Here is a 23451-nt window from a genome sequence, read left to right as displayed (position 1 = left end):
CCAGGACTCAGGTATGGGACATGGATGCCCAATGCTGTGGCTTAGCCTGCTGGGCCCCGCCTCATCCTGCAGTTGTCTTCCAGGGTCAACTGAGGGCGCTGGACCTAGGCGCTTGACCCTGGCTTCCTGCATGGACCCGGCTCCTCTCCTTGACTGGGTAATCAGTGGGGACATTCTGACCGGAGGTGTCCACAAGGCAGCTGCCAGGGCCCAGCCTGTGCTTCTAGCGCAGCAGCAGGCTGCCTCTTCAATGCACAGGCCACACCAATAACACATCACATGGCAGACATGGTTCTTACACAACTTTTTAAATGCTTTCTACCGACCTTTGCAGGATAGCTGTGGCTTTTCAGAGTTGATTTATTCAAATGACCAATACTTAACTACAATCAATCAATCACTTTATGCAAATGTATCACTGCTTTTGCTGCTAGCAGGAGGCCGCTGGTCTGTTCCTTTTGCTATCTTTTGCATGCTCCCCTCAGTTTTTGTTTTGTTTTGTTTCTTGAGAGCGGCCTCCCTTCCTGGCGTTCGCAGGACATTCTGGAACATTCTAGTTTGGTTTTTATGGTCCTAGTTCCCCTTGTAGAGAAGGGGCCCCGACACCGAGGCCTGGGTAGGGATAGGGCCTCCCTGAGGCTTTTAGGAGAAGGGGCCCCGACACCGAGGCCTGGGTGGGGATGGGCTTTGAGGTGAGTGTGAGCAGCTTTGGCTTCTGAGCAATCTTTTTCCAAAACAAAACTGAAAAAAACCTCCCCATTGGAGGGCAGTAATTGATGGCCAGCTCCACCTGCGGTTTTGTTAGCAAGTATTCCTATTATTGTTAATCCGGTAGTAACAGCATTGTGCTGGATGTTGAGATCCCCAGAAAATCATCCAGTTTGAAGTTGGTGCTAACCCATAAAGGGCAGTTTATTCAGGTTAATTGGGTCTCCCAGCCATCCCGCCCCCCAGCAGGGCTGGGCAGAGGAGGGGCAGCTGCAGCCGCAGCAGGAACAGCAGGGTGGACGAAAGAGAGGTTGAACAGCACAGGGTTCTTATACATTTCAGGCCAATAATTACACAGTCATGATTGGTCAGTTTAACCGTTAACTTTGAAAAAGAGCAGTTGGGACCCAGCGACGTGGCCTAGCGGCTAAAGACCTCGCCTTGAACACGCCAGGATCCCATATGGACGCCAGTTCTAGTCCCAGCAGCTCCACTTCCCATCCAGCTCCTGCCTGTGGCCTGGGAAAGCAGTCAAGGATGGCCCAAAGCTTTGGGACCCTGCACCCATGTGGAATACCCAGAAGTTCCTGGATCCTGGCTTCGGATTGGCATAGCACCGGCCATTGTGGTCACTTGGGGAGTGAATCATCGGATGGAAGATCTTCCTCTCTGTCTCTCCTCCTCTCTGTATATCTGACTTTGCAATAAATAAATAAATCTTTAAACAAAACGAAACAAAAAGAGCAAAGTTGGCAGGCTTCTATTGGTGGGTTTGAAGCAAGCAGCTTTCAAAAAGTACAAATCAATGAGCTATTGGGCCGTGAATCTTATCAAACACCAGGAACCGCCTTCCTGGGGAGTGGTCTGCCTACGTGACCTGCCAGGTGTCCTGCCGGGTGTCACGTAGACTGTCAGGCCTGGAGTTCACACAGCCCCCAGCCTCTGGGTTCTTCAACAGGATTTAACCTCACCAGGTCACCCACTGTGTGGCACCAGCCAGGCCCCACCAGCTGCAGGAAGCAAGGAGCGAAAGGGAGTAACAGGAAGTGAGCCCAAACAGCAGGGACCTGTTTGAAGAAGTGGCCGGGGTCCTGCTGCCGTGGCTGCGATGTGTCCCACGGCCCAGCATGCTGAGGTCCATGCAAACCAAAGCCGCTTCCTGCCAGCCCAGTTGCAGGCTCCTGGCATCAGCCTGGGCCACCCCAGACATGGACGCAGCTCACCTGCTCAAGCTGTTTGCAAAGGATCTTTGCACCACAACAGTCAAGGTCACGTGGGTACCAGTGGAGTGAACCCTCATAGAAGCCACCATCGGGGTCTTTTTCCCAGGATGGTGCCCTAGGGTTCCAATTCTGGCTGCTCCACTTCCCATTCAGCCCCCACCATCAGCCTGGAAAAGGAGCAGGGGAGGGCCCAAGTGCTTGGTCCCTGCCACTCACGTGGGAGGCCCAGGAGTTCCAGGCTCCTGGCTTTGGCCTGGTCCAGCCCCAACTACTGTGACCATTTAGGGGGTGAACAAGTAGACAGAAGACCTCTCTCCTTCTCTCCCTTCCTTCCCTTCATCCTGACATCACGTGTCGCCCACGCTTGCTAATGCTCTGCCTTTCAAATAAATATTTTAAAATAAAACAAAACAAAAGAGCATAGACTGGGTGATGTGTAAACAACGGAACGTTCCTCTTGCAATGCTGGACCCTGGAGTTACCAGCTGGCTGCCGGGGCTGAGGGCCGGCTCTCCTGCCAGCGGCAACTTCCTTGCTGCTAGGAGCCCAGGGCCTTGCCCAGGCAGCCACCTCACTCCTGAGGACCATCCGCTCCCATCCCAATGACCTCCCAAAAGCCCGTCTCCTGCCACATCACTTTGGGGGTCAAGGTCTCCACTTGTGGGTTCAAACCGACACCCTGTCTCCTGGGGCTGGGTGCAACGTTAGGACACAGGACATGGGAGAGGCAGAGATGGGTACAGAGGGAGCCATGGCAACCCAGAGAGGTTGAGGTGGGGAAGGGGAAGCCAGCCAGGGTGATCTGGGGGTGTCTGTGGTGGGAGGGGAACCTGCACACAGAGGAAGTGAGAGACGCAGCGGGCGAGGAGAGAGCTTGGCCAGCCCCCAGTACAGGAAGGGCCCATCTGGCAGCTTTGGGGTGTGGGGGCTACGGGCCTGCCACAAAGGGGTCTCGGGGAGGCTGCAGATTTACGAGGTTTCCGGCCCTGGCAGCTGGACCGGAAGGGGTCATCAGAGTCAGCTTCTCCAGTGAACTCCATCTGCGTCACCCAGCACCCTGGTGAGCAGCATCACCTGCTGCCCTCCCAGGCACGGCAGCAGGGAGCCGCGTCGGGAGCAGAGAGGCCAGCTGAAGCTCACATGGGGATGTGGCCTTCATCATGCTGGAATTCCAAGATGGACCACTCACCTGCCACTGAATGGAGCGACCCCCAGGAAGGACGGCAGGGGGGTGTCTGCTGGAGGGCCAGTGTCCTGTGGACAAGGGGAAAGGTGCTGGTGGCTGCTGTGTTCCCAGCAGAAGCTCTGGACACCTACCATGGCCCTGCTGGACCCTGAGAGGCCTGGGGGTCCCCAGGCCAGGAGGTAATGATGCATGACAGGAAAACGCAGCTGAGCAGGGGCGGCAAACCTGGGCCAAGCTCTCAGCCAGGCCACAGCTGCTCAGGATCCTGGCGCCGACAGCACAGAACATTCGAATTAGCCACTCTGAGCCTCAGTATGCGCATCTGTGAAACGGGCGTGCCAACTCGATGCAAACGGCAGGGCAGCACCGGGAGCTTGCACCCCTGCTGGTCCGAGGGCTAGGACGCAAGCGGTGGTGAGGACCCCTGAGTCCTCGGTTCAGCGGTGGGGGAATCCTGCGAGACCAAGCGGGCGGGGCTGCACTGACCCCGCCCTGGACGGCGCGAGCAGCGCCCCGCCCGCCGGCGCCGCCCGCCCGGCTCGGCTGTCCGCTGTCCACCGCCGCGGGAGCCGGAGGTACGAGGGGCTGCGCGGGCAGGGACTCAGCCAGGGTCCCGGGGCGCCCGCGCTCAGGTGGAGAGGAGGGCTCCCCGAGAAGGAGGGGCGGCTGGAGAGCTCGGGCCTACGCCACCTGTTAGGAGGCGCCCGAAGTGGGCTACCGCTCGCTGCCCCCGGCCCGCGAGGGAGGGCGCGCCCGCCCTGGGACCCTGGAACGGCTGGAGCCCGGCCCACGCGGGGCCCGGGACGTGAGGGCCTAGGGCGAGGGGCCGGGTCCTGCGCTGCCCGGTGTGCAACGCTGGAGGGGGATGCCGGCTGCAGGCGCCAGCGCTGGGAGCCGTGCCAAGACCGACTGCCAGAGTCGGACCTGGAGCGGGGACGGGGGCGCCCAGGCCGGAACGACTGGGGTCCGAGTGCTCAGACTGGGGTCTGGGGCAGTCTGCTTGCTTCGTTTTCACCGTCCGGCCCTGGAGTAACCCCCTCCCCACACTCCTGCAGGACACTGCAACTGCGCCCCCCGCTGAGAGGGGTTAAAGATCTGCCTCCCGGACTCACCCCGCCCCCACCGGACACTGCTGCTGCCTGCCCCCTCCCCTCCCCGCGACCCATTCATCCCCTCCAGGCCCTGGAGCACCTGGGGCCAAAGGTGACCTGGCCTGGCCTGCAGGGCTGCCTTTTCTGTCACCTTCCAAAGTACCGGTGGAGTGCAGCCCCAGGCCAGGGTCCTCCTGCAGGACTGACAGGCCCTTTCCAGCTTGTGCCGCGCCCCCCCAAGCCCCATAGTCCTGTAACTGAGGTCTCCTAAAAGGGGGTCCCCAAGCCGAAGGCCAAACACCCAGGGAAGGGAAAGGCCAAGGGCAGGTGGGATTTTGTTAGTTGGTCTGCTGGGACAGCTGGGTGCAGGACGGACTCCCAAACCTGCACCCTCCCAGAAAATCTGTTCAACCGCTTTGCAACAGCAGTGGAAGCCCTGTAGCCTCTGGGTTAATGACGGAGGGGGCGTTCCCTCCAGACTTCAGTCTCCTTGTGCAACCAAGGGTGCTGACACCAAAGGTGGTGACACTGGAGTGGCTGCATCACCAGCTAGGCCCTCCCCATGCCCATCTCCCTCACTGCCCCCCTCTTTTCTAGGTGTTAACTCTTGGGGGAAATTCCAGGGCCACGTGCATCTATCCGTGTGTCTAAGCTGACTGTTGTTGCAATTTTCCCTTTTGGGACAAACTTACTTTAAAAAATGCATCTGCATAATTGAGTACCAATTAACATGATATCTTGAGCATCCACCATTGCCCACAAATATTTTTTGATCTTTTCCGTCCTGTTGGGTGTTTAATGGACTCCTGCTAACATTCAGGTTTGTCAAGGGGTGGCTTGCAAACTCGGCACATTGTCGCGTGCAGGGACCATTCTGCACGCGGCCGAGACTTGTAGAATGGCCCTCAGATCCTGATCCTGGGGCCGCGGCTGGTTTCTTGCGACTTCCTGGAAATGAAATGCGCAGCCGGCTCAGGCTGTTTGGTGCTTAGCCATTTAGTCCTGGGCAGCCTTTGTTCCTGGTCAGGCCCCCCTTGGTGACTGCAATCTCCTCCTGGGGTAGCTTTTTGTTTTGCTGCTGGGTGTGGGTGGGTGGGTGGGGGTGTGTGTGTGTGTGTGTGTGTGTGTGTGTGTGTGTGTGTGTGTGTGTTTCAGCAGCACTTTTTTTTTTTCTTTGGCTTCCTCTGTGTGCTTTTTGATGAGGGTGATTTGGCTGCATTTATGAGCTGATGGAAAAGAGGCAGCCTGGGACAGGAAGGGCAGGGCTGAGCAGGGGTGGGGGTGCAGGGCAGAGCAGCCCCCGATCCATCCCCCAGGGACCTTCATGGCTGATGAGGACTGGAGACCTGCCAGGGGAGAGCGCAGCTCCCTGGGTGCCAGGCTGTGCTGTTTACCAGCCTCGTCCCCCTGTTTCCTCCCTCTGCCCTGGCTGGGAGCAGGTGCAGACACTCCCATGGCCAGAACTTGAAGGGAGGGGACGCTTCCAGGTCCAGGGTCAGAACGCCGTAAGAGGGTTCCAGTTAGGCTCTGCCCATGTACCCTGCTCGCCCTAAGGAGTGGCTGTCCCTCTGAGCCTGCCTTGTGGGCAGTCATGAGCTGATTGCTCTTGCTGCTGCCAGGCAAGCTGGCATCCCCCCTGCCAACTGCCATCCTAGTCTGCCTACTGGCAGCTCCCGAGGGTGGATGAGCAGGAATCAGAGCTTCTGGTGGTAAGACCTGGGGGAGGAGGGGACCCCTTCTCTTCCTGGCCACTGCCCACATACCTGCCCTATGTTAAAGATTTATTTTTATTTATTTTTTTATTGGAAAGGTGGATATACAGAGAGGAGAGACAGAGAGGAAGATCTTTCGTCCGATGATTCACTCCCCAAGTGAGCACAACAGCCGATGCTATGCTGATCCGAAGCCAGGAGCCTCTTCCGGGTCTCCCACGCGGGTGCAGGGTCCCAAAGCTTCCTCTGCTGCTTTCCCAGGCCACAGGCAGGGAGCTGGAAGGGAAGTGGGGGATCCCGGGAGTGCAAGGCGAGGACCTTAACCACTTGTGCCACCGCGCCGGGCCCATACCTGCCCTATGTTTACAACCTCGCCTACTGTGAGTGTCACAGCCTGCTGGGCTCACACCTGTGCAGTGCAGTGTGAGCTGGCAGGCAGAGTGACCCTGAAATGGTCCATGGGCATCTGGATCTCCGAGTAGACTGAGGCCCGATCCCCATCCCCACCCCCAGTTGGCAACCTGGAGTCGGGGTTCTTTTGCCCGTGCACCACTTTGCTGTCTCCTGGTCCTCTAGCCCTGGAGGCCAGCCTGTGCTGTTATTGCCATTTTCCAGATGGACAAACAGTCGGGGTAGGGCCGGGGAGCCTGGGTCCCTGGCCCTGTGCAGTCCCCGAGGGAATGAAATTCAAGCACAGGCAACCCCTTCGTGAGCAAAGCTCTGCCTCTTGCCGGCTATGCCTTGAGTCTCTTCACTCCTGGACCGTCACGGGTCTGAAGAGTGCCTGACAGTGTGGGCACTAGGGCACTCCATGCGTGGACGGCCGCAGAAGCAGCCTGGCGGGCTGTGGTGGGGCCTGGGCTGTTAGCCTGTGGCCTCAGCAAGTGGCCCAGCCAGCAACAGCACCACCCTGCAGCTGTGTTGCCCGCTGAGATGCAGTATGTCCCGAAGTGATGGAGATGACCCCTAGTGCCCCTACAGGGATGGGCTGTGCCCTGAGCACTTGGCACCTTTGGTCACTAAAGACCCCAGACCTGAGCACCGAGACCTGCAGGATGGCCACCAGGGCTGTGTGTCCCAAAGCAGCAGGAGGCCAGAGGTCAGAGTGGGAAAGGACCTGGCTATGTCTCCCACCCCATCCCCCACCTGCCTGCTGGGACCCCTACCAGTGCGGATATCCTTGCATGAGGAGGTACCAGAGCCCATGCAGACACACATGTCCTTTAAAAAAAAAAATCATTTATTTTAGTTGAAAAGGTAGAGAGGAAAATCTTCCATCTGCTGGTTCACTTCCTAAGAGGCCGCAATGGCCGGGGCTGAGCCAATCCGAAGCCAGGAGCCTCCTCCGGGTTAACCACGTGAGTGCAGGGTTTGCCAAAGCTTTGGACCTTTTCTAGACCACAAGCAGGAAGCTGGAAGCAAAGTGGAGCAGCTGAGCCATGAACTAGCGCCCATGTGGGATCCCGGTGCCCACAAGGGGAGGGCTAGCTATTTGAGCCATTACACTGGGCCCACACACGTGTTTCTGACTCTCAATGCCAGATAGAGTGGTCCTCGGGCTGTGCTGTTTCCAGAGGGAGGAGTTCTGCTCAAGGTTCATGCAGACACTTTGTGTGGTTTGCTTTTTCTAGTGTTTTCTGTCCCGGGTGGATTGCACCCTTGTTGGAGACCCGGCTGTGCTTTCCACGACCCTGGCTAGGCATAGCTGTCATGTATATAGTTGGTAACTGTTAGGAAAGGTATACAGTTGTGCAGCCACCACAAGCATCTGGTTCTAGAATCGCAGGGCTCAGTGTGCTGCTGAGTGAAAAATTAAACAAATGTGCATGATGGGATGTGGCTCCGGCCGGAGGCAGCCGGAAAGGACTGGAAGGAACCAGCCAGAGCGGGCAGCAGTGCCACAGCCCACGGCCATGTGATGCTGCCAAGGCCCCTAGTCCAGTCACTGGTGGGAAGGCCCCTGCTCCCATCATCCTCAAAGGTGTGAGTCTGACACAGGGCTCGCCCTCCTCCGGCTGGGACTCGGACCTCCGTGGCACAGAGGCAGACTACTAGCTGCTGCCTTGCATATGAGTGGCAAGGGGATACTGGCAGTGGCCGAGGGCATTGCAGACACAGGCAAATTGTGCCACAACCCAGGTGCCCAGGGCCTGGTCAGCTTGGGGGGACAAGGACTAGTGTCCGTGGCCACTTTTAAAGGTGTGAGTCTCACAGCTTAGTTGCACATCTCATGCCTTGTACCCAGGCCTGCCCTGATGTTAATACCATTCATAGTGTGGGGTGGGAGTGGGGACAGCATGGGGTTCTGGTCCACTACCCCAGGTACACCTGTCCTTCCTGGGCCTGTGCCACAGTTCTGGGTGCAGGGAGAGTACTGTGCAAGCTAGGCTCACTTCCAAGGTGCCCACAGGAGGGCCTTGGCCACTCCCTGTGGTGGCCTGCTCTGCCGTCCCAGGGCAGCACAGACCATGAAGTGAGCGGGCTGGCACTGGGGGCAGACATACCCTGCTCCCCTTCTATGCACCTCAGCTTTCTCATGTGTGACATGGCCCCACGGGACAGACTTGAAACCAAGGTGGGGGTGGGGCAGGATAAATGAGAAGTCACAGTACCTTCTGGGTGTGTGGCCACTCTCCTGGGTGTGTGGCCACTCTTCTGGGTGTGTAGCCGCTCTTCCGAGTGTGGTGGCAGAGTGACAGGGAGCCGGGGGAGGGACAGGCACTCGCAGTTCCCAGTGCTTGTGGGGGCTGGGACCGAGGCAGAAGGTGAGCTGGGTTCCCCTGGGGTGGGATGTTTGGTGGCCAGGCGAGGGGATGTGCACAGGAGGTCTCGGCATGTTGTAGGGTGGTGACCTGGCCAGAGAGGACACTGGGCGAGGAGTTCCTGGAAGCAGAGGCCAAGACGGATGGACCTGGGCCAGGCTTGCTGCAGGCTCATCTTGTAAACCTGAAAGCAGGCAGATATGATCCCACAGCAGCCTCGCTCTGCTCAAAGTCCTCCCAGTTATGGTCTGCATCGGAGGGCCAACGTCATGGTGGCTTAGCAAGTTAAACTGCCCTCTCCCCCTGCAGTATCAGTTCAAGTCCCGGCTGTTCCACTTGTGATCCAAACCCCTGCCAATGTGCCTGGGAAAGCGGCAGAAGATGACCCAAGCACTTGGGCCCCCTACCTGGGAGACCCGGATGGAGTTTCTGGCTCCTGGCTCTAGCCCCAGCAGTTGTGGTTATTTAGGGAGTGAGTCAGGGGATGGAAGATCTCTCTCTTTCCCCTTCTCTCCAACATTGTCTTTCAAATCAGTATATGTATATTTCTACATGTGTGTTGAGAACCTGCTGTGTGCCTTGGTGGGCTCACAGTATATAACGTACCGGGGCCTTGGCCCCTGGCTCTTGGGGTGACTTTCCATGGTTGCAGTGTCTGTCTGTTGCTGGGATAAGCCCATCGCTGTTCACCTTTGTGCCTTCGAACAACTCTGTGACTTGGTGGTGCCCAGCCAAGAACGGTGGCCACATTGGCATTGCTGCTAGGAAGGGTGGCCGCCTCTCTGAGCTGCCGTGGACTGGGTCTCCCTGGCCAAGGGGCGGTGCTGGGCCTGCCCACCCATGGGTGCCTGCCCTCCATATCCTGGCCAAAGCCAGGCACTTGCTCATGAGTGTCTGGGGTTTTGCTGGTCTGCCAGGTGAGAGACGCTATCAGTGTTTGAGGATATTTCTCTACTTGCACAAACATTCTTGATCTTGCCTACTTGTCTTTTATTTTTAGAGATGTATTTATTTATTTGAAGGACTAATTGCACGGAAGGAAAGACGGAGGGAGAGAGCTTCCATACATTGGTTTACTCACCAAATGGTTGCCAAGCTAAAGTCAGGAACCAGGAGTTTCTTCCGGGTCTCCCCCCTGGGTGTAGCTGCCCAAGTGCTTAAGCCATCTTGCACTGCTTTCCCAGGCACATTAACGAGGAGCTGGATGGGAAGTGGAGCAGACGCGATGTGAACAGGTCCCCACATGGGATGCCGACACTGCAGGTGGAGGCTTTGCCAGCTATGCCCTGGTGCCAGCCTCCTGCTTACTTATTTAAGGATCACATTTTGTATGTGTGTAAGCAGTCATTGGCCCACTTTTTCTAAAAAAGATTTATCTGTTGGAAAGGTAGAGTGACAGAGTGATTGTCCAGTCCACTGGCTCACTCCCTAAGCAACTGCCATAACCAGGGCCCAGCCAGGCCAAAGTCAGCAGCTTGGGACTGTTCCTGGGTCTCCCACGGGCTCAACAGCGTCCCAAACACCAGGGCCATCGTCTGCTGCCCCCGGGGGGCGTTGGCAGGAAGTTGAATCAAAGAGGAGGTGGGATGGGTTCCAGGTGTTGGATGTGGGAGGCGGGTTGGATACCCTCCACTGGCAGCTTCCTTCAGGGTGTTGGTCTCTTTCTGGGAGTGTCCACGGGTCACGCGGTGTCCACGGCCGTCCCATGCTGGCTTTCTGGGAGGTGCTTGGACAAGTTTTGCTTCTTTCACTTCTAGGTAATCAGGGTCTCTTCCTCTTGCCCTTCCTGGTTTCTGTCTTCAGGCGTCTTCTGGGCTCCCTGAGGCCAGGGGCCGGTGTTGCCTCATGTCACCTGGTTCCTCCTGCCTCGCTGCTCAGCCCGTTCCCAGGCTGGCTCAAGCTCCAACGGCAGCGCCAGGACTCCATTGTGTGTTCTGGGCTGTTTGTTTTTCCACATCCACCCTTGAGCCAGCTTTGCCCAATGCCAGGATCCCAGGGAGCAGACGCTGTTGGGGCGGCGTGTCCCAGGCACAGCCAGGGTGCCTTTGCATCGGTCAGCTTTGATCTCGTGGCCCCTGACCCCCAGGCTCCTCAATTTTGCACCTTCTGTTCACCTGAACCCCGAGGTTATGGTCCTTGTTATTAAAAGAAGGGTTTTCTAGTTCATTTCTTCTTCAGATGCCTGCTGGCTGCTCATCATTTGTGTATATGCGTGTGTGTTCTACTGCCTTCTGGAATTCTTGTATTATTATTTACATATTTCTTTGAAGGGCAGCATGATGGGGGAGGAGGGAGAGACACAGCAAAGACAGGGCTTTTCCCATTGCCTGGTTCACTCCCCGCAAACGGTGTGGACTGGGCAGGGCAAAGCCATCCAGGTGGCTGCAGTAAGGGGCAGGAGCCTGACCATGCAGGCCGTCCTCTGCTGCTTCCCCGCTCATTGGCAGGGAGCGGGACCAGAGTGGAGCGGCCGGGTCTCGGGCCAGCGGCCTGGGTGGGATGCTGAACCTGCGGCCCCACGGCACCAGCCCCTCTGGTACGATTTCTAGGTTTTTTTTTTTAACTTTTCGGGTCTGTGATGGTGTCGCATGAAAGCAGTGGCTGTGTTTCTTTTTCCTTTGCGTACCTCTAGTTCCTGTCATCCCGGGGCCGCAAGGCGTGCACGCTTCGCCAAGGCAGTGGCAGTGCTGGGAGGGGGCGGAATTCGGTGGTCTGCGTTAGGGAATCATCGTGCATGGATTCCTAATTTACCACAAGAGCTGGCTGCTTGGTGCAGTGCGTTTTGGGTCCAAAGGCCTGGTTGGTGTTCTTTCTGCCTAGATCTGTGAATCTGAAGAAAAGTGGCCGTGACTTCCTGCAATTGAACCGTCTTTGCTCTGGAATAAACCCAGTCTGGTTTGCGTGCTCTGTTCTTTCAACGTTCTGCTAAATTCTTCCTGTTTCTATTTTATCCGTGATGTTTTCAGTAATTCTCACTCACAAGGCAGGTTTGTCAGTCAGATTGCATGTGACGGATCTTTGTGACATTTTAATTTCTGTGTTATACTTTAAATTCACATTTTTTTTCCTTCCTAGGGTTTGCTGCTAGGTGATTTTAAAGTGATCCATTTTTGGAGGGTTCACTGAAGCTGGCTCTAAAAATACCTTGCCCAGGTGGGCTTTTGGCCTAGTGGCTAAGACGTGTCTCTCCCATGCCAGAGGGCCAGGGTTCTATACGCACCTCCGGCTCCCGGCGCCATTGCCTCTCAGTGCAGATCTGGGACGCAGCAGTAATGGCCCAGGTGGTTGGCTTCCTGCTCCCCACGCTGGGAGACCCTGATGCGGCTACAGGCTCCTGCTTTGGCCTCAGCCACATCTTGGTTGCCATGGTCACTTGGGGAGTAAGCTATTCTCTCTCAAATAAATAGATTAAAATGTGAAAATAGGGCCCAACACGACAATCAAGTGGCTAAAGTCCTCACTTTGCATGTGCCAGGATCCCATATGGGTGTCAGTTCATGTCCTGGCTGTTCCAGTTTCCTTCTAGCTCGCTGCCTGTGGCCTGGGAAAGCAGTCAAGGACGGCTCAAAGCCTTGGGACCCTCCACCCGTATGGGAGACCCAGAAGAAGCTCCTGGCTTTGGATCAGTTCAGCTCTGGCCATTGCAGCCACTTGGGGAGTAAATCAGCAGATAGATCTGCCTTTCCAATAAAAATAAATCAGTAGATCTGCCTTTCCAATAAAAATAAATCAATCTTTTTAAAAATGTGAAAATAGATAACTGTGTCTCGCCCTGGTTCTTTTGTGAGTTTGGCTCTTTTACTTTGTCTTTTAAGATTTTGTTAGGCAGTGTAAAGCCTCTTAGTATAAGAAGCTGCTGCGTTAACTGGTGAACTATCCAAACCACTCGAGCAAGACCCTCGGAGTGCCCCACATCCGGGACCTGGGGTGGGTGGGAGACTGGGTGGGGCTTTTCCTTTAAAATCCCCCTTTGTCTCAGATACATGAAGGAAACAATGTGGAAATGATAGTCTTACCCACTTTCCTATAACCCTTGAACCTTTTACCCTAATTAATTATGTAAAGATTGTCAAAAATAAAAAAATAAAAAAATAAAAAAGCTGCTGCTTTGCTAAGTCAAGGCCATTGGGAAATTCCACCTAAGTCAGAATGAGTCAGGGTCGCAAGCTTTATCTATAGAATAAACCCAGGTGCAGGAGGACAGGGCGCAATTCTCCAGTCCCAGGAACTGAAAGAGCCATAAAGGTAAGGGTGTGAAAATGGGATGAGCCGGAAAAGATAATGTGTGGGAATGGAGTAGACTGATTGTACCTGGGAGCCATAAAAAAAACCTGAAGTTGCTACTTTTAAGTTGACTTTGACATATGTTACAGTCGAAAGGGGCCTATATAATCTCTAGCCTTTTGCTAGTTCCGGGTCCGACCCCTCCTTGGCTGGCCTGCGTTCCCCCAGAACGGTCTGACCCCAGCATGCTGGTACAATAAACTCTGCTTGATTTTTGCATTACCAGCAAGACTGTCATTTCTGGGGGCTCACCTAACAATTTGTGTATTTGAAAGGCCGAGAAAGACATCTCCCACCTACTGGTTCACCTCCTAAATGGCTACAGTGGCTGCGGCTGAGCCAGGAGGAGGGCTGGGAGCAAGGAGCCTGGAGTCCCCTCTGAGTCTCCCACATGGGTGACAGCGCTTCTGGGATGCTAGCATTACAGCTGGTAGCTTCACTGAACTGCAACACTGGCCCCAACACTCAGGAGTCTCTCCTCCCTTTTGCCTTCAGCAGGCTCTGCAAGTGAGTCCCAAACAAGAAAAGATAAGGGGCCAGAGTTGTGGTGTGGCCAATTGGCATTCCATGTGAGCTCCCGTCCAACTCCTGGTTGCCCCATTTCCGATCCAGCTCCCTATTTGTGGTCTAGGAAAGCAACGGAAGATGACCCAAGTCCTTGGGCGCCGCACCCAGGTGGGACACGCAGAAGAAGCTTCTGGTTCTAGACAGGCCCAGCCTCTGCTGTTCTAACCATTTGGGGAGTGAACCAGCAGATGGAAGATGTCTTCTGTGTCTCCCTCTAACTTTGTCTTTCAAATAAATAAATCTTTAAAAAAGAAAAGGGCCCAGTGCGATAGTGTAGGGGTAAAAGTCGTTGTCTTGAATGAGCCGGGATCCCATATGGTCACCAGTTCAAGTCCCAGCAGCCCCAATTCCCATCCAGCTCCCTGCTTGTGGCCTGGGAGGGCAGTTGAGGACGGCCCAAAGCCTTGGGACCCTGCACCCATGTGAGAGACCCAGAAGCAGCTCCCGGCTCCTGGCTTAGGAATGGCTCAGCTCCAGCCATTGTGACCGCTTGGGGAGTGAACCATCGGACAGAAGATCTTCCTCTCTGTCTCTCCTCCTCTCTATATATCTATATTTTATTTTCCAATAAAAAAATAAATCTTAAAAAAAAGGAAGAAAAAGAAAATAATGGTTAGGCAAGGCGAGGCACTTCCCCTTTCCCCAGGCGACCTCAGAGCAGGGCTGGGCCAGAACCAGGCCCCTCCTCTTACATCTGTTCTCACCCCTTTGCCTGAGATGCCTCTCCTGAATACAATGCAGACCTTGCATTGTTTGGAATCTAATATAAAAATCTCTTCTTAAAAACAAGTGACTCAGGGAGCTGGTGGTGGTGGAGCTGCTGCCGCCCGCCCCAGAGACCCCGTCGCAGTTCTGGCTCTCTGCTTCAGCATGGCATAGCCCAAGCCACTGCGGCCATTGGGGCAGTGAACCAGTGGATGGACAAGCATGCTTGCTCTCTCTGTAACTCTAACTTTAAGATGCAAAAAAAAATCTTTTTAAAAAGCAGGAAAAAAGTCACTATGTCCCTTGGGCCCTGGACACTGGTTGTAGGGCCAGGGAGGAGTCCCAGCACGGTTACCCACTGTGTTTCTCTTAGTGTTGTGTGTGGGTACAGGGGCGAGTGTGGGGTGAACACCTAAGGTTTCTTTTAGGATGAAACTCCACATGAAAACGCAAAGTTTCAGAGTTGAATTGTAGCATTTTCTGGACACAGAGTGTAATGATGTATCTAGGGGCCGCAGGGGCGCAGGGGCGGGGGTTAGCCCTGGCTGCCTGGGTCTTGGTGTTTAACCTATGCTTCCACTTCCACTGTTTGATGTTTGGGGGCCTGTAACTTCTAGGAATACAACCCAACCAGTAAGCTTGCTTCTGGCAGTTCCGTGCTGCTGTGGTGTTTCTGCGGTATCTGTAACGTCTGAGGTTTTTTTTTTTTTAATTGATTTTTTTTAATTGATTTGTTTAATTGTTTTGGAAAGTCAGATTTACAGAGAGAAGGAGAGACAAAGATCTTCCACTTGTTGGCTCACTCCCCAAGTGGTTGCAACAGACAGAACTGAATTGATCTGAAGCCAGGAGCTCTTCCAGGTCTCCCATGTGGGTGCAGGGTCCCAAGGCTTTGGGCCGTCCTCGAATGCTTTCCCAGGCCACAGGCAGGGAGCTGGATGGGAAGTGGAGGAGATGGAACTTGAACTGGTACCCATTTGGAATGCTGGTGTGAAAGGGAGGAAAATTAGTCTGCTGTGCCACCACATTGCCCTCCCCCTTCGCCCCGTGTAGCTTTTCAATTAGTAAGACCAACTCTCCCCTGATTCCAAGGGTGATCCCCTGAGCTGTCATTTTAAACACTTACTCTTTACAAGTTTTAACATTCTGCTGGAGGCAGAAAGCCGTAGGGGCCAGCAGGTGGTGGCTCAAGGACTTGGGTCCCTCCCCCACCTGTGGGGGCACCTGGAAGGTGTTCCTGGCTAGGGGCTTTAGGTCGGCTCTGACCGGTTGTTGAGCCATGTGGAGAGTGAACAGGAGACGGAAGGTCTCTGTCACTGCCTTTCAGTAGTGTTACAGATGGGAGAAGGCCGACAGACGGGAGGGAGGGGAGGGAGGATCCAGAGCAAGAGCGAAGCCCGTCTGCTGAAAGCCCCGTCCGCTGGAAGCCCCGTCCGCTGATGCTGTTCTGAGATCTTTACCACAGCCCTGGCCGGGGCTGAGACCCAGGCGCTCTGTCCAGCTCTCCCATCCTGGAGGCAGGTGCACCCAGCTCTGCCCAGGACTCAGGAGCTGGTCACCACACCCGGGCACTCTCCCCTACACTTCTCTAGTTTGAAAAGTCGGAGTTACAGAGAAAGAAAGGGGGAGAGAAATATTCCATGTGCTGGCTCACTCCCCAGGTGGTCCCAACGACTGGAGCTGGGAGAGGATGAAGCCACGAGCCCTTCAGGGTCTCTCATGTGGTTGCACAACCCCAAGCACTTGGACCATCCTCCACTGCTCTCCCCCAGGTACATCAACAAGTAGCTGGATGGGAAATGGAGCAGTCGGATGCGAGTCGGTGCCCATATGGGATTCCAACATCGCAGGTGGAAGTTTTGGCCGCTATGCCACAGCGTGGGACCTCCTGCCTGTCTTCATGAGTCTCTCTTTCCTTTGCCTTTCGTCTCTCTGATGACGTTGATGCTGCTCGCGTGCCTTCTGATGCTCTCCGTCTCCCAGCTGCATGAAAGTGGAGCGCTCTTGTCCGCGCTCCAAGCAGCCTGCCCTGTACAGCCTCCCCCTCCCCGTGCCTCGGCGCCTGCTGTGTCCCCACTTGCCCCTCCCACTCCCCCGACCGTGCCAGCGTCTTCACTTTCCAATCCACGCCGTAATTTTGCATCTCTGTGGCGATGGCTTTACAGGGAGGCATCTTTATGAGTCTTCCCATTCCATTTTAGTCCTTTTCCCATATTTGAATGAGCTGGATTTTCCTGGACCGGTGACCAACAGGAGGCGTTGGTGGAAATTGGGAGAGAGGCCAGGATAGGCGTCTGGGTGGTGTCTCTGCTGAAAAAAATAAAACCTCCTTCCTCTGTTGCCATGGTGATGGGATGTGCCTTTTAAAAAAGATTTATTTATTTGAAAATCAGAGTTACAGGGACAGAGAGATCTTCCATCCCCTGGTTCACTCCCCAAATGGCTGCAGTGGCCAGGGCTGAGTCAGGCTGAAGTCGGGAGAGAACCATAGAAGTCCTCTATGTAGCTGCAGGGTCCCCAAGGTACTGGGCCATTCTCTGCTGCTTTCCCAGGCACATTAGCAGGGAGCTGGATGGGAAATGGAGCAGCTGGGACTTGAACTAATGCCAGTATGAGATGCTGGTGCTATGGGCAGGTGCTTTACCTGGTATACCACATTGCTGGCCATCGAGCAGTTCTTTAAACCTGGCCCTGCCCGTATGCTCGCTATGGTCTCACAGGGCCTCTGTGCAGCGTGAGCCCTCCTGCTTCATGCGGCCACAGCACACCACCCTGTGCCCTCTTGTGTTTGAAAGGGAGGTTTTCTGGAATCTTCTACCGCTGGCACCCTGCTGGGCCCCTACTCTCCCCACCTGTCTGCCCTCCCTGGGGCTTGCAGGTGTTTGGGTTTTGGGTCTGGCCCTCCTGCTGGTCTCCCTAAAGTTGCAGCTACAGTCTGTTCCCGCTTTGCCCTGTATCTCACTGATTGTCTACAGATGTGGGTGGGAGGGGGAGGACTCCTCGCAGCTGCCGCCTCGTGCAGTGGGAAACCCGGCCCTGGCCCCGGCAGTCCTGAGTGTGAGAACCTGCTCCCGGCAGCCGGCCACCGCCTGCTTGGTGCTGGCCTGGTAAGCCCAGCTCGGAAGCAGCCCTCCCTTCCCATGGGGGCCGCTCACACGCCCCAGGCTGAAACAACGTGGGCACTTGCGCTCTGAGTGATAGGGAAAGAGAGCAGGGGACAGCTGGAGTGGGCACCCTGATGGTCCTTGCTCACACCTAAGGAGGGCTCTGGGTTCTGGAACTAAAGTTTCAACACAGGCTCACACAGACACACACACAGGTGTACACAGACACACACACAGGTGTACACAGACACACACACAGGTGTACACAGACACACACACAGTTGCACACACACAGGTGCAGGTGGCGGGGAGGGCATCTGATTCAGTTCTCTAGAAGCAAAAGTGAGGGAGTGAGAAGCTGAGGGGTGGGGAGAGCCTGGGGTGGGAGCCAAGATGGAGGTATAGGGACCAGCCCTGCCTGTGCTGTGTCCTGGCCTGGAGGGCCCTGGGGGAGTGACCCTGAGTGTCCCTCTCCCCAGCCCCCTCAGAGACACCCTCCCCCCGAGTCTGTGCCGAGCCACCACGTCCGTGGGCATCTGCTGGGCAGCCGTGGGGTGCTCTCTCAGGAGTTGGGCCAAGGTCTACCCTGATCCCACCCTGAGCCTGCACAGGGGCAGGAGTGGAACTTCGGCTGAGTCTCACTGTCCCCTTTGGGCCACTGTCTCCAGGGGCCCAGCTCTGCCAGGAGGTGGTGGCCAGCATGGTTCTGTAGGGTCAGGGTCAGGCAGTGCTGGGCTCAGCAGTGGTTCCTCTACTGGGGGCCATGAAGGAACAGGGAGGGCACGAAGGGCTGCCACACCTGGGCTGAGGGCAGGCCCAGAGGGTCAGAGCTGAGCCCTGGCCTTCTGTCTCCGCCAGCCCATTCTGCTCAGCCCTCCCCTCCCTGCAGTCACGTATGGGGCTGACATGGGAGCCGTAGGCATCCCAGGCCAGGGCAGTGACCACAGCGGTACAGGCCCGGAGGTGGCAACAGCCGTGTGCCAGCCTCGGCAGATGTGGGCCAGGGCACAGCCTGCGTTGGGAGGCCCTTGTAGGGGAGGAGAAGGGAGTGAGGCCGGGGCATGCTTTGGGCCTGAAGTCACACGTGCCCAGCCCTGTGCAGTTTCTATTCCTGGGTCTTGGGCTCTGACACCAAATATAGCTCCACTCAAGGCTGGCACCCCCAACCGTGGTCAGGAGTGGATGTGGGCAACACGGCCCACCTCCCACTGTCTCCCCCCGCCCCTGAACTGTGATGGAGTCAGATCCCAGCCACACCATGGTGCCCCCGATGGCCGGGGGGGGGGCGTGGGCTGTTCATCAGCTGTCCAGTGTGGTTCATGTCAGGTTACAAACACTCAGGACCAAAGTAACGCCTCTCCTTGCTGGAGAAAGATGGGGTGGTGGGTTTACACCACGGCTCTGTTCTTCACGGCCCTGAAGCTCGGCTGGCCCCTGACCCCCAGCGTCCCTCTGTGCCTTCTGGCTGCCTGGCGTGTGAGTGGGTGTCAGGGAGATGTGCATTCTGTCCTGTGTGCCAGTATTGCCCCCCACAAGGCCAGCCCTGGGGAGATCAGAGCCCCACGGCCTCCTGCTTCTCCCTGCACTGAGGCTGGGCACTCACCGCCCCCAGGAAGCCATCCAGTGGCTTCCTCCTTCACCCAGCTCCCAGTGGGGGCGTGGAGGATAGCGCTCTGCCTAATTCTTGCTTTCTCTGGGACCCCCATGCACGGCCTGACTCTGAAAGTGGCTCCCAGGGCAGGTGTGGCCAATGAGTACCTCCTTTTGACACTTGCCCATCTTTTGCAGGTGGGTCAGCAAGCATTGAAAGCGAGCAGTGGACCCACGTGTGTGCTGGTGGAGGAAGTTGGCCACTGAGCCAGGAAAACCACTGTGCTGGCTGGGACCCCTGCTCTTCACCGTGCACTGTCCATGCTGGTCAGTTTCCAGCCAGTGACGCCATCCAGGGCCCCTGTTCTCCACACTGTCCTGCCGCTGTCTCTCTCTGTCCTGGGGGAAGGGAAGGAACTCCCCCCTCCTTGGTCCCCCTCGCTCCTCCCATGCCCCCTTCACGCCTCTGTGCCTGGTCCTTGGAGTGGCAAGAATGCCTCTGTGCCTTGGGCTGCTCAGGGCCAGAGCCGTGTGGCCTGGACTATGTGCCCTGGCCCTGCCACCTGCTGTACGGGACCTCTGAAGTGCCAGGTGTGGCGTCTGCTGGATGGGGAGGTGCTCACCGCCTGGGGGTGGCCGTGGGGCTTAGGGGGTGACTGACCTGGGACAGCTCCTCCCTCCAGAACCTGTGCACAGCCTGGAGGCCGACGCTGCAGGTGGAAAGCTGAGGCCCCACAGTTCAGGGCCAGCTGCAGCCCGAGCATCCCCACAAAGCCCCACTCCAGGGGCAGGGCCCACTCCTGTTTGTTCCCCAGGGCATATGGCCAGGAGAGGGCAGGAGCCGTGATTAGAGGTTTTGGACCTCAGCACCTCCTCCCTGCCACTTCCCTCACACACTGGGCTCTGTGGAAAGTGCAGTCCCTGTGGGTGGGTGCTGGAGCCACCCAGGGGGGCAGGAAACCCCCCAGAGCTTTGGGGCCCGGCAGCATCCACCCACGGGCTGGAGTAGCCTCAGCACCCCCTGAGTGAGCCAACACCCATGCCAGCCAGAGCCCCCTCCTTGTGGCAAAAATTCTCAAGATTACTTAGAGTTTGCTCCAAGCCCCCTCGTGGAGCTGAGGGGTGTAAGAGTTGGGTCTCAAGTCATGAGCGGCCAGCCCCAGCAGGCATGGCCAGGCCGAGCCACACTCCTGTGTGGCCATTGCCCACTGTGGACCCCAGCCTGGGCATTCTGGGAAGGAAGCGTTGCGTCCCAGGGTAGGCGGACTGGGAGTGCTGGCACCTACCTGAGGGGTGCGTGTCTCTTGCAGATGAGCCGGCGGCTCCCTGTGATCGGGGATCTGGGAAGACCATGTCCAGCCCCCCTGACTGGCTGCTGCGTCTGCTCCCCAGCGCCCCGAGGCAGCGCATCTGCGCCCTCTTCCTCATCAGCTTCAAGTTCACATTTCTGGTCTCCGTGGTGATCTACTGGCACGTCGTGGGAGGGCCAGGGAACCAGGGACAGTTGCAGAACCTGCCTGCCGAGGTCCCCTGCCCGACCCTGGAGCCCCCCGCACCGCCCTCCGGCAGCTCCACGCCACTGCCGCCAGCGCCCAACATCTTCTTCCTGGAGACCTCGGACCGCACCAACCCCAACTTCCTGTTCATGTGCTCCGTGGAGTCGGCGGCCAGAACCCACCCCGAGGCCCGCGTGGCGGTGCTGATGAAGGGGCTGCCGGGGGGCAACGCCTCCCTGCCCCGGCACCTGGGCCTCTCGCTGCTGGGCTGCTTCCCCAACGTGCGGCTGCTGCCGCTGCAGCTGGAGGAGCTGTTCGCAGGCACGCCCCTGGCCGCCTGGTACGCAGCGGCGCGCCGGCGCTGGGAGCCCTACCTGCTGCCCGTGCTCTCGGACGCCTCGCGCCTCGCGCTGCTCTGGAAGTTCGGGGGCATCTATCTGGACACGGACTTCATCGTGCTGCGGAGCCTCGGGAACCTGACCAACGCGCTGGGCACGCAGTCCCGCTACGTGCTCAACGGCGCTTTCCTGGCCTTCGAGCGCGGCCACTCCTTCCTGGCGCTGTGCATGCGTGACTTCGTGGCGCATTACAACCGCTGGGTCTGGGGCCACCAGGGCCCGCAGCTGCTCACGCGGGTCTTCAAGAAGTGGTGCTCCACCCGCAGCCTGGCCGAGAGCCACGCGTGCCGCGGCGTCACGGCGCTGCCCCGCGAGGCCTTCTACCCCATCGCCTGGCAGAACTGGAGGAAGTACTTTGAGGAGGTCAGCCCCGAGGAGCTGAGCCGGCTGCTCAGTGCCACCTACGCGGTGCACTTGTGGAACAAGAAGAGCCAGGGCACGCGCCTCGAGGCCACGTCCAGGGCGCTGCTGGCCCAGCTCCACGCCCGCTACTGCCCCACCACACACGAGGCCATGAAGATGTACTTATAAGGGTCCAGGTGGGCCCGCATGGAGACAGGTGCTGGGCCAGCCTTCCCGGGGAGGTGTGGGAGGTTCTGAGCTGTGGCACCCGCATTTTCAGCCAGTGTTCCAGGCACAGGCCCTGGAACCGACCCAAAGGAGCTCCGTGAGCTTCCGGAGCCTTCTAGAACCCTCGGGAAGCATGAGCAAGCCCGGGACAGCCTGCAGGGCAGGGCTGGCCACTGGGAGACACAGCACAGGCACCCCCGCCCCAAGCCCAGGGCTGGTACTGACCTTGGAGGGACCAAGCTGCTGCGCCTGCCCCTCGCCCCTTCTCCTCTCTGAACTGGGGTTGCGGGAGGAGCATTCCAAGCGACACCCCACACCCCTGGATGGATCCCAAAGATCTCAATCAGAGCGACTCACTGGTGCCCCCTGCTGTGTGGTTGGTGAGGCGGGTTCCCACGCGCGCCTGTCTTAGCCCTGGAAGTGGACAGTGGCTGGGGCTATGGGCCTGCAGCCGCTCACATCCCCTGGGTGAGGGGAGACCCTGCAGTGGGGAAGACAGGAGCCTGATGACTTGCAGGCCCCCACCGGCGTTCCTACCTCTACCCTCTGATGAGCTCCCATTGTTTTGTTCCAAATGAAGCCAGGGCAGGGCCACCAGGCCCAGGAGGGCTGTCGGTAAGGGAGGTGTGGAGGCCTGGCCCAGGGACAGCTGTGGCGGCCTGAGGCCTGTGCCGGAGGGCGTCGTCCAGCCGCCCTGGGGAGGTGAGAGCCCTTTCCAGTACCTCGGCTTCTGCAGCCACGCGCAGTAGGGCCCACGGAGGAGGGACGGGCAGGGGGAAGGCACTCCTGGAACCTAGTTTCAGAATTGGCTTTCCCTAAGTGGGATCAGCCTGTGCAAGGCATGCTGGGGATGGGACTGGCAGGCCAGAGACTCCGGCATCAGGGGGTGCGGGGGGTGGTCTCCACTTCTGGAGCCGGTGCAGCAGCCAGTAGGGGTGAGTCGGGAGGGGCGGAGGGGGATGGTGATGCCCCTTGGCCAGAGGTATTCCCGCTTCCCATGAACCTCCTGGGCGCTTGCAGCTCCACACTGCCAAAGAGCTCTGTCAGTTCCCAAGTGGAGCAAGTTCGATGTGGCCGGAGGATGCCTCAGCCCTGCCTCACGTCCCCAGCCCGGGGTCAGTGTCCCAGGTCCGCGGGTCCTCTCTGCCGTCCCTGACTGGTGGTTTATGGGCTCCTGGCCAGCTGGGAGGGAAGCGGGCAGAGGGTACTGAAGCTAAGTCCTTCAGGAGACAAAGCCAAACACGGTGTGGATGTCTATTGCCACACCCCTGCCTGAGTGGCACCCGCAGACACCAGGAGCGTGTGTTACCATGGGGTTGGGGAATAGTTCGCACATATCTGCTGTCCCAAACGCGGGGTCTGCTGACAGGTGTCTACTGGGTGGGTGAATCACACAGCTCTTCAACGTTTCCTGTAAAAGGTGGCAATTTCAGGTTTCAGGCTTGTTGCCTCGTGGCCCCAAAAGGGCTGCCATTGCTCCTTGGGGCCACACCCTTGCGCAACAAGCAAAGAAGTAGTGTCTGACCCCTGTTTCCGTGAAGGTTCTCTCGGAGGCCTTCTTTGCCAGCTGTCTCATTCACACTCCAATTCCTTGCAAAGGAAGTGCAGTGACCAGAGCTGACTGCGGGCCCCTTAGCCATTCCAGGAGGGTCCGTACTGGCTAAAGGAGCCAATGGCACCCACAGGAGACACGGGTCCTTCCTGCCTCTGCCCAAACCCAGGGGCAGAGGGCTGGGTTGGAAATGGAACAGCCAGGGCTGATGTCCTAAGGGGCAGCACTGTGGTCAATGTCATTTTGATTTATTTTCACTTCCTCCGTGTTTGGCCAGGCGCTGTCCTCGGGGAGGGGGCTGGCACGCCTGAGCAGGGGCTCCTCATGCAGGAGTGGCCCAAGCAAGGGGCAGTGACCGGAAGCTCAGAGGCCTGGCCTGTCCTCTGAGGCTGAGGCCACCCCGTCACCCTCTGGTCCAGTCCGGCTTCTGCCTGCGCCCCTATCCCAGGTCAGCTAACCCTCGGCTCAGCTCTGTGCGCCTCCCACCCTTGGAGTGTCCCCAC

General features: G+C 57.6%; 1 protein-coding gene across 1 annotated transcript; it reads left to right on the top strand.

Moving 5' to 3' along the window:
• The first annotated feature begins 3651 nt into the window (after positions 1-3651).
• A4GALT (alpha 1,4-galactosyltransferase (P blood group)) lies at positions 3652-21993 on the top strand. Its single transcript, XM_040991420.1, has 3 exons — positions 3652-3692; positions 19131-19259; positions 20243-21993. Exon 3 carries the CDS (start codon positions 20284-20286, stop codon positions 21355-21357), a length of 1074 nt encoding a protein of 357 aa, XP_040847354.1. The 5' UTR covers positions 3652-3692; positions 19131-19259; positions 20243-20283; the 3' UTR covers positions 21358-21993.
• Positions 21994-23451: the final 1458 nt, after the last annotated feature.

This window comes from Ochotona curzoniae, unplaced genomic scaffold (assembly GCF_017591425.1).
Source record: "Ochotona curzoniae isolate NIBS_2020 unplaced genomic scaffold, NIBS_Ocur_1.0 contig_1014, whole genome shotgun sequence".
NCBI classification, from domain to species: Eukaryota; Metazoa; Chordata; class Mammalia; order Lagomorpha; family Ochotonidae; genus Ochotona; species Ochotona curzoniae.
The sequence above is the reverse complement of the archived record's forward strand: the minus strand, read 5'-3'. Positions and strand labels throughout refer to the sequence as shown.